The following is a 14,233-nucleotide window of genomic DNA, read 5'->3' on the forward strand; positions in this document are numbered from 1 at the left end:
TATTGTTCACGTTTGAGGTGTGGTTTACCGTGGAGATGAACTCATTGAAGTACAGTCACCACTGTGGAGGTGCAGACACTTTTAAAATGTCGCCACTGTGTAGCGGGAGCCACCACTGAAGCGTGACGTCGAGGTGGAAACTAAAATTAAATCATTGAATTGTTGTCTGAGTTAAAATATTGCCACTGTTGAAAACTACTCCCTCCAGCAACTTAGCTGGGTTTGAATAGCGGTGGGGTGGTGACTGGTGGGGCAGTTCCTGTGATATTGATGTGACTGTTGAGTAGCCTTTGTTAAATATGAAGAATGTTAAGGTGTGTCCCCTCCTGCGGTGCAGTCGTCGTGATCCGTAGCCACTGCTGAAGAATAGCCACCCAAAGAAAGTGGTTTGGAGTTGTGAGAATACGACTCCAGAATGAATCAAAACAACCTGGTGGGTCTGGCAAACTCTCCATCCCACCCTTTTGATGTGATCGGCAGGTTGAGAGAGATGCAGAGCAGTTCCAGGGGGACCTTCAAAGGAACGTGGAGAAGCTTCTGGGATTCAATGCTGTGCTGAACGTCCACACAAGGAAAGGTACCTCGTCCATTCTTGTGGATATTTATTTTGTGGAGGTAATGCATCCCAAGCTACCAGAAAATCTTGACTCATTGCTTGAAACACAAAGCTGTAGAACCCATTTTCTTAAGCAAGTAACTTGGCATAAGATCATAAGACGCAGGAGCAGAATTAGGCTCTTCAGCCCATCTAGTCTGCTCTGCCATTCTATCATGGCTGATTTATTATCCCTCTCACCCCATTTTCCTGCCTTCTCTTCATAAACTTTCTATAACATTTGTAGAGTGAAATGGATAGTTGGTGTTTCAAGTCAAGACACTTCATCCAGATGTCCAGAAGGAGGGTCTCTGTTGTGTATTTAATACTTCAGTAATTTATTTATTTACTTATTTATTAACATATAGCATGGAGTAGACCCTTCTGGTCCTTTAAGCTGCACTGTCCAGCAATCCCCCAATTTAACCCTAGCCTAATCACAGGGCAATTTTTTTAAAAGGCATCTGTTAGTCTTGCGAGACCATGGATCTGCGCCTGGAAAGTCTTCACTCTCCAGGGCGCAGGCCTGGGCAAGGTTGTATGGAAGACCAGCAGTTGCCCATGCTGCAAGTCTCCCCTCTCCACGCCACCGATGTTATCCAAGGGAAGGGCATTAGGACCCATACAGCTTGGCACCGGTGTCGTCGCAGAGCAATGTGTGATTAAGTGCCTTGCTCAAGGACACAACACGTTGCCTCAGCTGGGGCTCAAACTCACGACCTTCAGGTCGCTAGTCCAATGCCTTAACCATTTGGCCACGTCCCCACTCGGGACAATTTACAATGACCAATTAACCTACCAACTGATACATCTTTGGACTGTGGGAGGAAACCCACACGGTCATGGGGAGAACATACAAACTCCTTACAGGCAGTGGCGGAAATTGAACCCAGATCACCGGTATTGTAAATCGTTGTGCTAACCACTACACCACCGTGTCCCTCACCCCCCAGTCCATGTAATTACCACCCAGCCAGTGAAACACAATCTCATTTACAGACATTTCAATAAAATTTGAGTAATCTTGTATATATATTGGTTGATTAAACATTCTTGGTTATTTAAATGATTCATTATGGGTTATATGTTAAAATACACAAACTGCATACATCATCATGCTACCACATGATATATAAAGTAACCACAAAGTTAGACCTGCATTCCTGGACTGTCATGTCTTCCTTTAAATTAGTTTAATGCTTTGAAGTTACAAAACACAACAGTCTCAACTGAAACATCAACTCAAAGTTCAAAGTATATTTGTTATCCAAGTATATACAATCTTGAGATTTGTCTCCTGTCCTGTCAACTGTCTATTTTCGTCAACAGATACCACCTGATCAGCAGAATTCTTCCAGTAACTTGCATCTTGCTCCAGATTCCAGCATCTGCTCATGTCTCTTGTGAACCCAGTATTTTTTTTTTGCTATTCATTCTTTGACAAGTTATCATACCTGATCGGGAATTGCCATAGCTTTAGTAACTCTGCCCTTGTAACCACTGTTAGTGACTCTCTCTGAGTAACCATTCCTTTTAAATTAAAAACTGTCCATTAGAATTAAAGCCTCACCCTGACCATACCATTCTTTCTGATGACTTGCTCTTCTCACCCCTTTCCTTGCGTGTAGCGAACCTCGCCACTCAGTGCACTGCCCTGCCAAATACCAGCTTGTTTAAATCTCCATCCTGTCACAACATCAAAGCTCTTCTGTGTCGCTGTAGCCACAGTAGGTTATCCACCTTTAGTAGCTGAGAATCTTCTATCTTTAAAAATGTATGTATTTACAGATACAGTATGGTAACAAGGCCTTTTGACCCAATGAGTATGCACTGTCTAATTGTACCCATGAGACCAATTAACTTACTGACCACAATGAGGCCACACTCAGGTTGGAGGAGCAACACTGTACATTCCATCTGTGTAGCCTCCACACATAAAAGTTGCCTCATAATGGTATGAAGCAACACACATAAAAGTTGCTGGTGAACGCAGCAGGCCAGGCAGCATCTCTAGGAAGAGGTGCAGTCGACGTTTCAGGCCGAGACCCTTCGTCAGGACTAACTGAAGGAAGAGTGAGTAAGGGATTTGAAAGGGGGAGGGGGAGATCCAAAATGATAGGAGAAGACAGGAGGAGGAGGGATGGAGCGAGGAGCTGGACAGGTGATAGGCAAAAGGGGATACGAGAGGATCATGGGACAGGAGGTCCGGGAAGAAAGACAGTCGGGGGGGGGGGACCCAGAGGGAGAAAAAGGAGAGTGAGAGAAAGAATGTGTGTATAAAAATAAGTAACAGATGGGGTACGAGGGGGAGGTGGGGCCTTAGTGGAAGTTAGAGAAGTCGATGTTCATGCCATCAGGTTGGAGGCTACCCAGACGGAATATAAGGTGTTGTTCCTCCAACCCAAGTGTGGCTTCATCTTTACAGTAGTGGAGGCCGTGGATAGACATGTCAGAATGGGAATGGGATGTGGAATTAAAATGTGTGGCCACTGGGAGATCCTGCTTTCTCTGGCGGACAGAGCTTAGATGTTCAGCAAAGCGGTCTCCCAGTCCGTGTCGGGTCTCGCCAATATATAAAAGGCCACATCGGGAGCACCGGACACAGTATATCACCCCAGCCAACTCACAGGTGAAGGGTTGCCTCACCTGGAAGGACTGTTTGGGGCCCTGAATGGTGGTAAGGGAGGAAGTGTAAGGGCATGTGTAGCACTTGTTCCGCTTACACGGATAAGTGCCAGGAGGGAGATCAGTGGGGAGGGATGGGGGGGACGAATGGACAAGGGAGTGGCGTAGGGAGCGATCCCTGCGGAATGCAGGGGGGGGAGGGAAAGATGTGTTTAGTGGTGGGATCCCGTTGGAGGTGGCAATCTGTTGCTTGAATTTCCAGCATCTGCAGAATTTCTGTTGTTTCCGATGGTATGAACATTGATTTCTTGAGTATCTCGTAAATGCTCCCCCTCTCATTCACCGTTTCCCTTTCCTGTTTCCCTCTCTCACCTTATCTCCTTACCTGCCCATCACCTCCCTCTGGTGCTCCTCCCCCTCCCTTTCTTCCATCGTATTCTGTCCTCTCCTATCAGATTTCCCCCTTCCCCAGCCCTTTATCTCTTTCACTAACCAAATTCCCAGCTCTTTTCTTCACCCCTCCTCCCTCTCCCTGTTCCACCTATCACCTGCCATCATGTACTACTTCCTCCCCTCCCCCCACATTCTTATTCTGACTTCTTCCCCCCCTTCCTGTCCAGTCCTGATGAAGGGTCTCAGCCCAAAACCTAGATGGTTTACTCCTTTCCATAGATGCTGCCTTGCCTATTGAGTTCCTCCAGCATTTTGCAGGTGTAACTTTCCAACCTGTATGTCTTTCGAATTTGGGAGGGAACTGGAACACCTGGAGAAAACCCACAAGGTCACGGGGAATCTTATAGAGAGTGGCGGAACAGAGCCTAGGTGTCTGGCACAGTAATTGCATTTATGCTACCGTGCTGCCGCTAATCTTCCTTTAGGTACAACCACCAGGTTCAAGAATAGTTATTACCTCCCAACCATCAGGCTCATGAAACATAAGTTCACTTCACTTGCTCCATCATTGAAACGTTCCCACACAACCAATGGACTCACTTTCAAGGACTCTTCATTTCATGTTCTCCATATTTATTGCTTATTTATTTATTATTATTTCTTCTTTTTTTTCTGTTTGCACACTTTTTCTACACTGTGGTTGAATGCCCTAGTTGGTGCAGTCTTTCATTGATTCTGGATAGTTACTATTCTGTTGATTTATTTATATCCACAAGAAAATGAATCTCAGGATTGTGTTTGGTGACATGTCAATAGACAATAGACAATAGGTGCAGGAGTAGGCCATTCAGCCCTTTGAGCCAGCACCACCATTCACTGTGATCATGGCTGATCATCCACAATCAGTATCCATTTCCTGCCTTCTCCCCATATCCCTTCACTCCGCCATCTTTAAGAGCTCCATCTAACTCTTTTTTGAAAGAATCCAGAGAATTGGCCTCCACTGCCTTCTGAGTAAGAGCATTCCACAGAACCACAACCCTCTGTGTGAAAAAGTTTTTCCTCAACTCCGTTCTAAATTGTCTACCCCTTATTCTTAAACTGTGGCCTCTGGTTCTGGACTCCCCCAACATCGGGAACATGTTTCCTGCCTCTAGCGTGTCCAATCCCTTAATAATCTTATGTGTTTCAGTCAGATCCCCTCTCATCCTTCTAAATTCCAGTGTATACAACCCCAGTCGCTCCAATCTTTCAACATATGACAGTCCCGCCATCCTGGGAATTAACCTCATGAACCTACTCTGCACTCCCTCAATAGCTAGAATGTCCTTCCTTAAATTTGGAGACCAAAACTGTACACAAAATTCCAGGTGTGGTCTAACCAGGGCCCTGTACAACTGCAGAAGGACGTCTTTGCTCCTATACTCAATTCCCCTTGTTATAAAGGCCAGCATGCCATTAGCTTTCTTCACTGCCTGCTGTAACTGCATGCTTACTTTTAGTGACTGATGAACAAGGACACCCAGATCTCGTACTTCCCCTTTTCCTAACTTGACATCATTCAGATAGTAATCTGCCTTCCTGTTGTTGCCACCAAAGTGGATAACCTCACATTTATCCACATTAAACTGCATCTGCCATGCATCTACCCACTCACCCAACCTGTCCAAGTCACCCTGCATTCTCATAACATCCTCCTCACATTTCACAATGTCTGTATTATCAATGTCTGTACTTTGATAATAAATTTACATTGTACTTTGAACTTTTTGGTAATTTTACAATTACTCTAGCAAAACAAGAGTGTAACCTTGCTGAACGGATGGTTCATTGGTTCTATTTAATATCAGGGAATCTATACACTATACAACCTCAAATTCTTACTCTCCACAGACATTCTCGAAACAGAAGAAAAAAATCCCAAAGAATGAATGACAGAAAATAATGTAAGACCCCCAAGCCCCCTACCCCCCGACGCACAAGCAGCGTCAGCCCTCCCCCACCCCCCACCCCCGCCTATTCTAGCATAAAGCATCAGCATTTTCACCACTCACCATGCAAGCAACAGCAAAGCCCCTAAGAGAGACCACGGTCTACAGTCCATCGAAAACTAACTGTTCACTCAAACGTGTTGACATCCCTCAGGTTCTCGCTCTCACTAACAAGGGAGAGGCAGATATCGCTGCTTCCACGGAGACAGGGGAGACAAGCAGTCATATAATTTGCCTAACTCTGCAGTCTGTCAGAAGCTCTAGACATTTGGTCAATTATTATTCAGCCATTTTATTTCAAAACATCAGTAGGGTTTATAATAGTCATAGTCATACTTTATTGATCCCGAAGGAAATTGGTTTTCGTTACAGTTGCACCATAAATAATTAAATAGTAATAAAACCATAAATAATTAAATAGTTATATGTAAATTATGCCAGGAAGTAAGTCCAGTACCAGCCTATTGGCTCAGGGTGTCTGACCCTCCAAGGGAGGAGTTGTAAAGTTTGATAGCTACAGGCAGGAATGACTTCCTATGACGCTCTGTGTTGCCCTTATTTAATGAAATGTAGTTTGGTTTCAAATATAGGCATCTGTTAGTCTCATGAGACCATGGATTTGCGCCTTGGAAGGTTTCCAGGGCGCAGGCCTGGGCAAGGTTGTATGGAAGACCAGCAGTTGCCCATGCTGCAAGTCTCCCCTCTCCACGCCACCGATGTTGTCCAAGGGAAGGGCATTAGGACCCATACAGCTTGGCACCGTTGTCGTCGCAGAGCAATGTGTGGTTAAGTGCCTTGCTCGAGGGCACACACACTGCCTCAGCCAAGGCTCGAACTAGTGACCTTCAAATCACTAGACGAACGCCTTAACCACTTGGCCACGCGCCAGCACAAATAGTAATGTTATGAATGGCACAGTTATGCAGCTGGTAGAGCCATTACCACCTCCCACCTCCAATCTATCCACCTACCCCCTCACCTGGTCTCACCTATCACCTGCCACCTTGTAGTCCTTCCCCTCCAGAGTATGTAGTATACACTCTGATATACTATTATCAGAGTGTTTAAATTCTCTGATATTAGCATTGCTCTGGTTTCTTCCCTCTTCCTTTGCAGTCCTGATGAAGGGCCTCAGCCAGTAACGTCAACTACAAACGAGATTCTGGAAATCCAAGCAACACACACACGAAGTGCTGGAGGAACTCAACAGGCCAGGCAGCATCTACAGAAAAGAGTACAGTCAACGTTTCGGGCCGAGACCCTTCGGCAGTCCTGCTGAGTTCCCCCCGGCACTTTGTGTGCGTTGCTCTGGATCTCCAGCAACTGCACAATCTCTCCTGTTAGTAAAGCCACCACCTCAAAAGTGCCAAAGATCCCAGTTCGCGCCTTGACTTGGATGATGTCTGTGTGGAGTTTGCACGTTTTTGCATCGAGTTTCTTCCAAGAGCACCAGATTTTCCCACACATCCCAAAGATGTGCATGTTGGTATATTAACTGGCTATTGCAAATTACCCCTAGTATGTAGGTGAGTGGTGAAATCAGGGGAAAAGAGGGAGATTGATGAGAAAATGGCAGGGGGAGGAGTTTTGACATGGACTAGATGGGCTGAAGGGCCTGTTTCTGTTCTGTACTTTCCTATGACTTTAATAAAATAATGGGATTAAGGATGGATAGTGGGATACAGGCAGGTAGGATTGGTGTAACTGGATGTTATAATCGGCATGGACGGTATGGTGTGATGGGTCCATTTCTATACCGTATGATTCAATGATTTCTTTTGGTCTGATCACTCTTGCACTGTACCTGGAAGGAAGATCACTCTGAGCCTTTTGCAGCTAAGGGATATGATGGCTTGGAAACTTGCCAAGTCCTTAGTAACACAATACTGCACAGAGTCTTTCAGTATATTCAAGATGGAGGCTGAGAGATATTTAAATACAGGGAAATGAAGGGGTCTGGTTAGAGAGATGAAAGAAGTTCAAAATAAATTTATTATCAAAGTACATATATGTCACCATATACAAGCCTGAGATTCATTTTCTTGTGGGCATACTCAATAAATCCATAGAATAATAACCATAACAGAATCAATGAAAGATCACCCAACTAGGGCATTCAGCCCATGTGCAAATTACTACAAATTGTGCAAATACAAAGAAAGAAATAATAATAAATAAATAAGCAATAAATATCAAGAACATGAGATGAAGAGTCCTTGAAAGTGTGTCCATAGGTTGTGGGCACATTTCAATGATGGGCGAGTGAAGTTATCCCCTTTGGTTCAAGAACCTTACGGTTGAGGGGTAATAACTGTTCCTGAACCTGGTGGTGTGAGTCTTGAGGATCCTGTACCTTCTTTCTGATGGCAGCAGTGAGAAGAGAGCATGTCCTGGGTGGTGGGAACGGTGATGATGGATTCTGCTTTCTGGTGAGAGCGTTTCATGTAGATGGGCTCAATGGTGGGGAGGGCTTTACCCATGATGGACTGGGCTGTATCCATTACTTTTCACAGGACTTTCCATTCAAGGGCAGTAAAGTGCAGATTGGATGAACCTTGATCTTATTGAATGGTGGAGCAGATTGGGGGGCCTACTTTTGTTTCTGTCTTTCATGTTCTTAGCTAGCTGATGGACGTACTGTGCTATATATGGACTGGGGAGGGAATCCAGGTTGTATCAGATTCAACTGCTCTACATGGACATCATATGCACAGTCCATCAGTCCATATTAAAAAGTTGAAAACAGGAAGCTTCTTGAAGTGAGGGTCTCTCCCCTCCCCCCAAACCACCATCCAGAGGCTGCCCAGACTTGGCCTGAGACAAAGTCTGAAACAGGCACATCCACCACCGGAGGCTCCACACCTCTGTCCATCTTGGCCTTTGCAGTTTCCTCCATCTCCACCCACTGAAGAAAGTGGCTGACCAATAGCCTAGGCTCCCATTTCCCAGTCAGAGGCCTCTGCTGGAGGAACTCGGTGGGTCAGGCCGCACCCATGGAAGTGAAGGATTTGGGCCATGACCTTGCCAAAGGCAGCAATCATACTCTAGATGTAAGAACATTATGGGAGGGAGAGATGCTTTGAACATTGTTTTGCTCTGGGCCCAGGTATCAGAGCGACCAACTACTATGGCTCGTTGCTCATGAACTCAGCTGAGGTGGAACTGGCTGCAATTGACAGTGACAAAGCCCTGCTGGTGGAGTTCAAACATGATGGGAAGCTGCAGGAAAAGGATGGTGTGCTCATACAGGTAAATCCTCATTATATTTCCTCCACGCTAACCATCATTTTGTAGAACATTACAGCAGAATCCAGGGAAGGGTAGCACCTCTGGTGAAGGGGCTTGTCATGTCCATTCTGGGGCAGCTCACTCACCTTTGGTTCCCACCGCACACTCAGTTCCCACCTGTGGCTCCAAGTAGCTGTTTGCATGCGACAGCGGTCTCACCCCGGTACACTCCTTCGACAGGAGGGCTAAACCAAGTGAGGATAGCTGGTGGGAATTTTACCCGGGTGAGATAAGGACACGTCTGTCCTAGCATGCGAAGTCAGCTCTGGTGGACTGGGCAGACGAGATCTACAGTCACGCATGTGTGTTTGCCATTACGAGAACCCACCCTAACATCCAGGGCACCCTTTAGGATGGGATTCCCAACCGGGCGTCCACAGGCCCCTTGGATAATGGTAGGGGGCCGTGACATTAAAAAGGCTGGGAACCCTCTGATTTAGGAGAATATTATACTTAATCCAGTGATCACTCTACACTACTACTACTGATTTATTATAGTCACATGTGCTAAGAGACAGTGAACAATTTAGTTTTTCATGACATATTGTTTTTCCTCCCCGTGTTTGGCATATCAGGCAGAAACCTTAAACACAAAATACTCTGCAGATGCTGGGGTCAAAGCAACACTCACAACACGCTGGAGGAACTCAGCAGGTTGGGCAGCATCCGTGGAAACGATCAGTCAATGTTTCGGGCCTGACGAAGGGTTCTGGCCCGAAACGTTGACTGATTGTTTCCACGGATGCTGCCCGACCTACTGAGTTCCTCCAGCGTGTTGTGAGGCAGAAACCTTGCCATTTCTTTAGAATTTGTCTGTTTCACAAGGCTGAGCCAGCACAGGTGGAATTCATGCAAGGAGCCGGCCGGATTCGAACCCAGGACCTCTTGCTCTGAAGTCCAGTGCCAATGCCACTATACCACTGACATAGAAATCCATGTATGTAGTAGTTATCCAAAGGTGTGCTGTTTGCTTGCTTGTGCAGCCAGGCTAGTATTCTCGCTGCACAACCGGAACTGACTGTTCTTGTTCCTTGCCCCTCAGTTTGTTCTCCTCTACACAACGCTTGGTGGGCAGCGCAGACTCAGAATTCATAATGTTGCTCTCAACTGCTCCAGCCAGCTGGTTGATACCTTCAGGACGTCCCAGGCTGAAACCCTGTTGAACTACTTCGCCAAGACCGGTGAGTAGAGCACGGCAGCTGACTGAGGTGAGCAGGACTGCCCAGGGTTCCAGAAGCCGAGGGTGATTTGGGGCACGGGATGTGGGACCTCATGCCTGGCTGTCACTTTGCGGAAGGTCCCAGGAAAGATGGGGTAGTGCAGGAGAGGGCGCAGAAGAGATTCATCATGATGTTGCTTGGCTTATTGAGTTACACTTATGAGGAGAAACTGGAAGGGCTGGGTGTAGCAGTAATGTACTGACTGGTGTAATGCTTTACATTGCCAGCCATCTAGGTTCAATTCCTGCCGCTGTTGGTAAGGACGTTCTCCCTGTGACCATGTGGGTTTCCTCTGGGTGCTCTGGTTTCCTCCCACATTCCAGATATGTACGTAAATGCTTCTGGGATTGAATGGCTTATCACATGAGCAACGTTTGGCTCTGGGTCGGTACTCATTGGAATTTGGAAGAATGAAGAGGGAACCTCATTGAAACCCATCGAATGTTGAAAGGCTTTGATAGAGTGTACGTTGAGAGGATGTTTCCTTTGGTGGGGGAGTATAAGAGCAGAGGGCACAGTTTCAGAATAGAGTGACGTCCATTTAGAATGGAGATGAGGAGGAATTTCTTTAGCCAGAGAATGGCTGGGAGGGCAGGGTTATGATTATCTGAAGAATAAATGAAGTGACTCCCCTGGCCCCTGGTCTTTACCAATTAACATCATCATGGGGGGTGGGGGAGGGATTTGAGAAGGAAATGATTGCAGCTGAAGCATAGGGAGCTGATATCATATGATATGATAAGCATGGCTGATATGCCAGTCAGTCTGTAGTCTTTAGAAAGTTACCAATCTAGCGAGGGTAAAAGAGATTAGTGTGAGTGGCTATAATGAGCAGTGGAGATTTGAATTAATTTGAGTTGACTTTATTTCATAGAAACATAGAAAATAGGTGCAGGAGTAGGCCATTCGGCCCTTCGAACCTGCACCGCCATTTATTATGATCATGGCTGATCATCCAACTCAGAACCCTGCACCAGCCTTCCCTCCATACCCCCTGATCCCCGTAGCCACAAGGGCCATATCTAACTCCCTCTTAAATATAGCCAATGAACTGGCCTCAACTGTTTCCTGTGGCAGAGAACTCCACAGATTCACCACTCTCTGTGTGAAGAAGTTTTTCCTAATCTCAGTCCTAAAAGGCTTCCCCCTTATCCTCAAACTGTGACCCCTCGTTCTGGACTTCCCTAACATCGGGAACAATCTTCCTGCATCTAGCCTGTCCAATCCCTTTAGGATTTTATACGTTTCAATCAGATCCCCCCCCTCAATCTTCTAAATTCCAACGAGTACAAGCCTAGTTCATCCAGTCTTTCTTCATATGAAAGTCCTGCCATCCCAGGAATCAATCTGGTGAACCTTCTTTGTACTCCCTCTATAGCAAGGATGTCTTTCCTCAGATTAGCGGACCAAAACCGCACACAATACTCCAGGTGTGGTCTCACCAACGCCTTGTACAACTGCAGTAGTACCTCCCTGCTCCTGTACTCGAATCCTCTTGCTATAAATGCCAGCATACCATTCGCCTTTTTCACCGCCTGCTGTACCTGCATGCCCACTTTCAATGACTGGTGTATAATGACACCCAGGTCTCGTTGCACCTCCCCTTTTCCTAATCGGCCACCATTCAGATAATAATCTGTTTTCCTATTTTTGCCACCAAACTGGATAACTTCACAGTTATCCACATTAAATTGCATCTGCCATGAATTTGCCCACTCACCCAACCTATCCAAGTCACCCTGCATCCTCTTAGCATCCTCCTCACAGCTAACACTGCCGCCCAGCTTCATGTCATCCGCAGACTTGGAGATGCTGCATTTAATTCCCTCATCCAAGTCATTAATATATATTGTAAACAACTGGGGTCCCAGCACTGAGCCTTGCGGTACCCCACTAGTCACTGCCTGCCATTCTGAAAAGGTCCCGTTTATTCCCACTCTTTGCTTCCTGTCTGCTAACCAATTCTCTATCCACATCAATACCTTACCCCCAATACCGTGTGCTTTAAGTTTGCACACTAATCTCCTGTGTGGGACCTTGTCAAAAGCCTTTTGAAAATCCAAATATACCACATCCACTGGTTCTCCCCTATCCACTCTACCAGTTACATCCTCAAAAAATTCTGTGAGATTCGTCAGACATGATTTTCCTTTCACAAATCCATGCTGACTTTGTCCGATGATTTCACCGCTTTCCAAATGTGCTGTTATCACATCTTTGATAACTGACTCCAGCAGTTTCCCCACCACCGACGTTAGGCTAACCGGTCTATAATTCCCCGGTTTCTCTCTCCCTCCTTTTTTAAAAAGTGGGGTTACATTAGCCACCCTCCAATCCTCAGGAACTAGTCCAGAATCTAACGAGTTTTGAAAAATTATCACTAATGCATCCACTATTTCTTGGGCTACTTCCTTAAGCACTCTGGGATGCAGACCATCTGGCCCTGGGGACTTATCTGCCTTTAATCCCTTCAATTTACCTAACACCACTTCCCTACTAACATGTATTTCGCTCAGTTCCTCCATCTCACTGGACCCTCTGTCCCCTACTATTTCTGGAAGATTATTTATGTCCTCCTTAGTGAAGACAGAACCAAAGTAATTATTCAATTGGTCTGCCATGTCCTTGCTCCCCATAATCAATTCACCTGTTTCTGTCTGTAGGGGACCTACATTTGTCTTTACCAGTCTTTTCCTTTTCACATATCTATAAAAGCTTTTACGGTCAGTTTTTATGTTCCCTGCCAGTTTTCTCTCATAATCTTTTTTCCCCTTCCTAATTAAGCCCTTTGTCCTCCTCTGCTGAACTCTGAATTTCTCCCAGTCCTCAGGTGAGCCACTTTTTCTGGCTAATTTGTATGCTTCTTCTTTGGAATTGATACTATCCCTAATTTCTCTTGTCAGCCACGGGTGCACTACCTTCCTTGATTTATTCTTTTGCCAAACTGGGATGAACAATTGTTGTAGTTCATCCATGTAATCTTTAAATGCTTGCCATTGCATATCCACCGTCAATCCTTTAAGTGTCATTTGCCAGTCTATCTTAGCTAATTCACGTCTCATACCTTCAAAGTTACCTCTCTTTAAGTTCAGAACCTTTGTTTCTGAATTAACTATGTCACTCTTTCTTACATCCTTACAAGGATTTCTTACATCCTTCACAAACATGAGAAGTAAAAATCTTTGTTACGTCTCCGTCTAAATGTGCAAATGATAGTAATTTGTAATAAGTGGTATGTACAACAGGACAGTCAATATAGCAAAGAAATACAATTGAGTCAGTGTGAATTAATCAGTCTGACGGCCTGGTGGAAGAAGCTGTCCCGGATCCTGTTGGTCCTGGCTTTTATGCTGCGGTACCATTTCCCAGATGGTAGCAGCTGGAACAGTTTGTGGTTGGGGTGACTCAGGTCCCCAATGATCCTTTGGGCCCTTTTTACACACCTGTCTTTGTAAATGTCTTGAATAGTGGGAAGTTCACATCTACAGATGCGCTGGGCTGTCCACACCACTCTCTGCAGAGTCTTGCGATTGAGGGAAGTACAGTTCCCATACCAGGCAGTGATGCAGCCAGTCAGGATGCTCTCAATTGTGCCCCTGCAGAAAGTCCTTAGGATTTGGGAACTCCTGCGGAACTTCCTCAACAGTCTGATGTTGTGGGCTGAAGGGCTAATTCAACCCTGAGATGCTCCACACTGGTGTGTCCCTCGTGTACGTGACATCCATTGGAATCAGAGCTTCCCAACCTCTCGTATGCTGTGGACCAACTCAATAAAGCGAGGGGACCATGGACCCCAGGTTGGGAAGATCTCAGACGCAAAATTCTGCTGGTACTGGAGATCTTGAGCACGTGGTCGGCTAGGATTAAATCGGGGGGTTGCTGGGCAACGCGGCTCGAAGGGCTGCAAGGGCCTATTCCATGCTGGATCTCAATATATCAATTTTAAAAAATGCTGGACGTTTTGGGCGGAGACCCCTCATTAGGACTAGAGAAGGAGGGGGCAGAGGCCAGAATAAGAAGGTGGAGGAAGGGTGGCTGGGGGAGGGGGGAAGAGTATAAACTGGCAGCAGAAAGGTGAGACCAGGTGAGGGGGATGGTGGGTGGGTAGGGGAGGGGGTGCT

The 14,233-nt window shown here is 46.0% G+C and overlaps 1 protein-coding gene across 2 annotated transcripts in view; it reads left to right on the forward strand.

Moving 5' to 3' along the window:
• Nucleotides 1-14,233, forward strand: part of LOC134351038 (protein transport protein Sec24C-like) — an 80,190-nt gene that overhangs the window by 56,058 nt on the left and 9,899 nt on the right. For both annotated transcript variants that reach the window (XM_063057029.1, XM_063057028.1), the window contains 3 exons: nucleotides 481-577; nucleotides 8,711-8,853; nucleotides 9,935-10,073. In XM_063057029.1, the coding sequence (XP_062913099.1) occupies nucleotides 481-577; nucleotides 8,711-8,853; nucleotides 9,935-10,073 (379 nt within the window). The remainder of the gene's footprint in view (nucleotides 1-480; nucleotides 578-8,710; nucleotides 8,854-9,934; nucleotides 10,074-14,233) is intronic.

Source organism: Mobula hypostoma, chromosome 8, assembly GCF_963921235.1.
Source record: "Mobula hypostoma chromosome 8, sMobHyp1.1, whole genome shotgun sequence".
Taxonomy (NCBI): Eukaryota; Metazoa; Chordata; class Chondrichthyes; order Myliobatiformes; family Myliobatidae; genus Mobula; species Mobula hypostoma.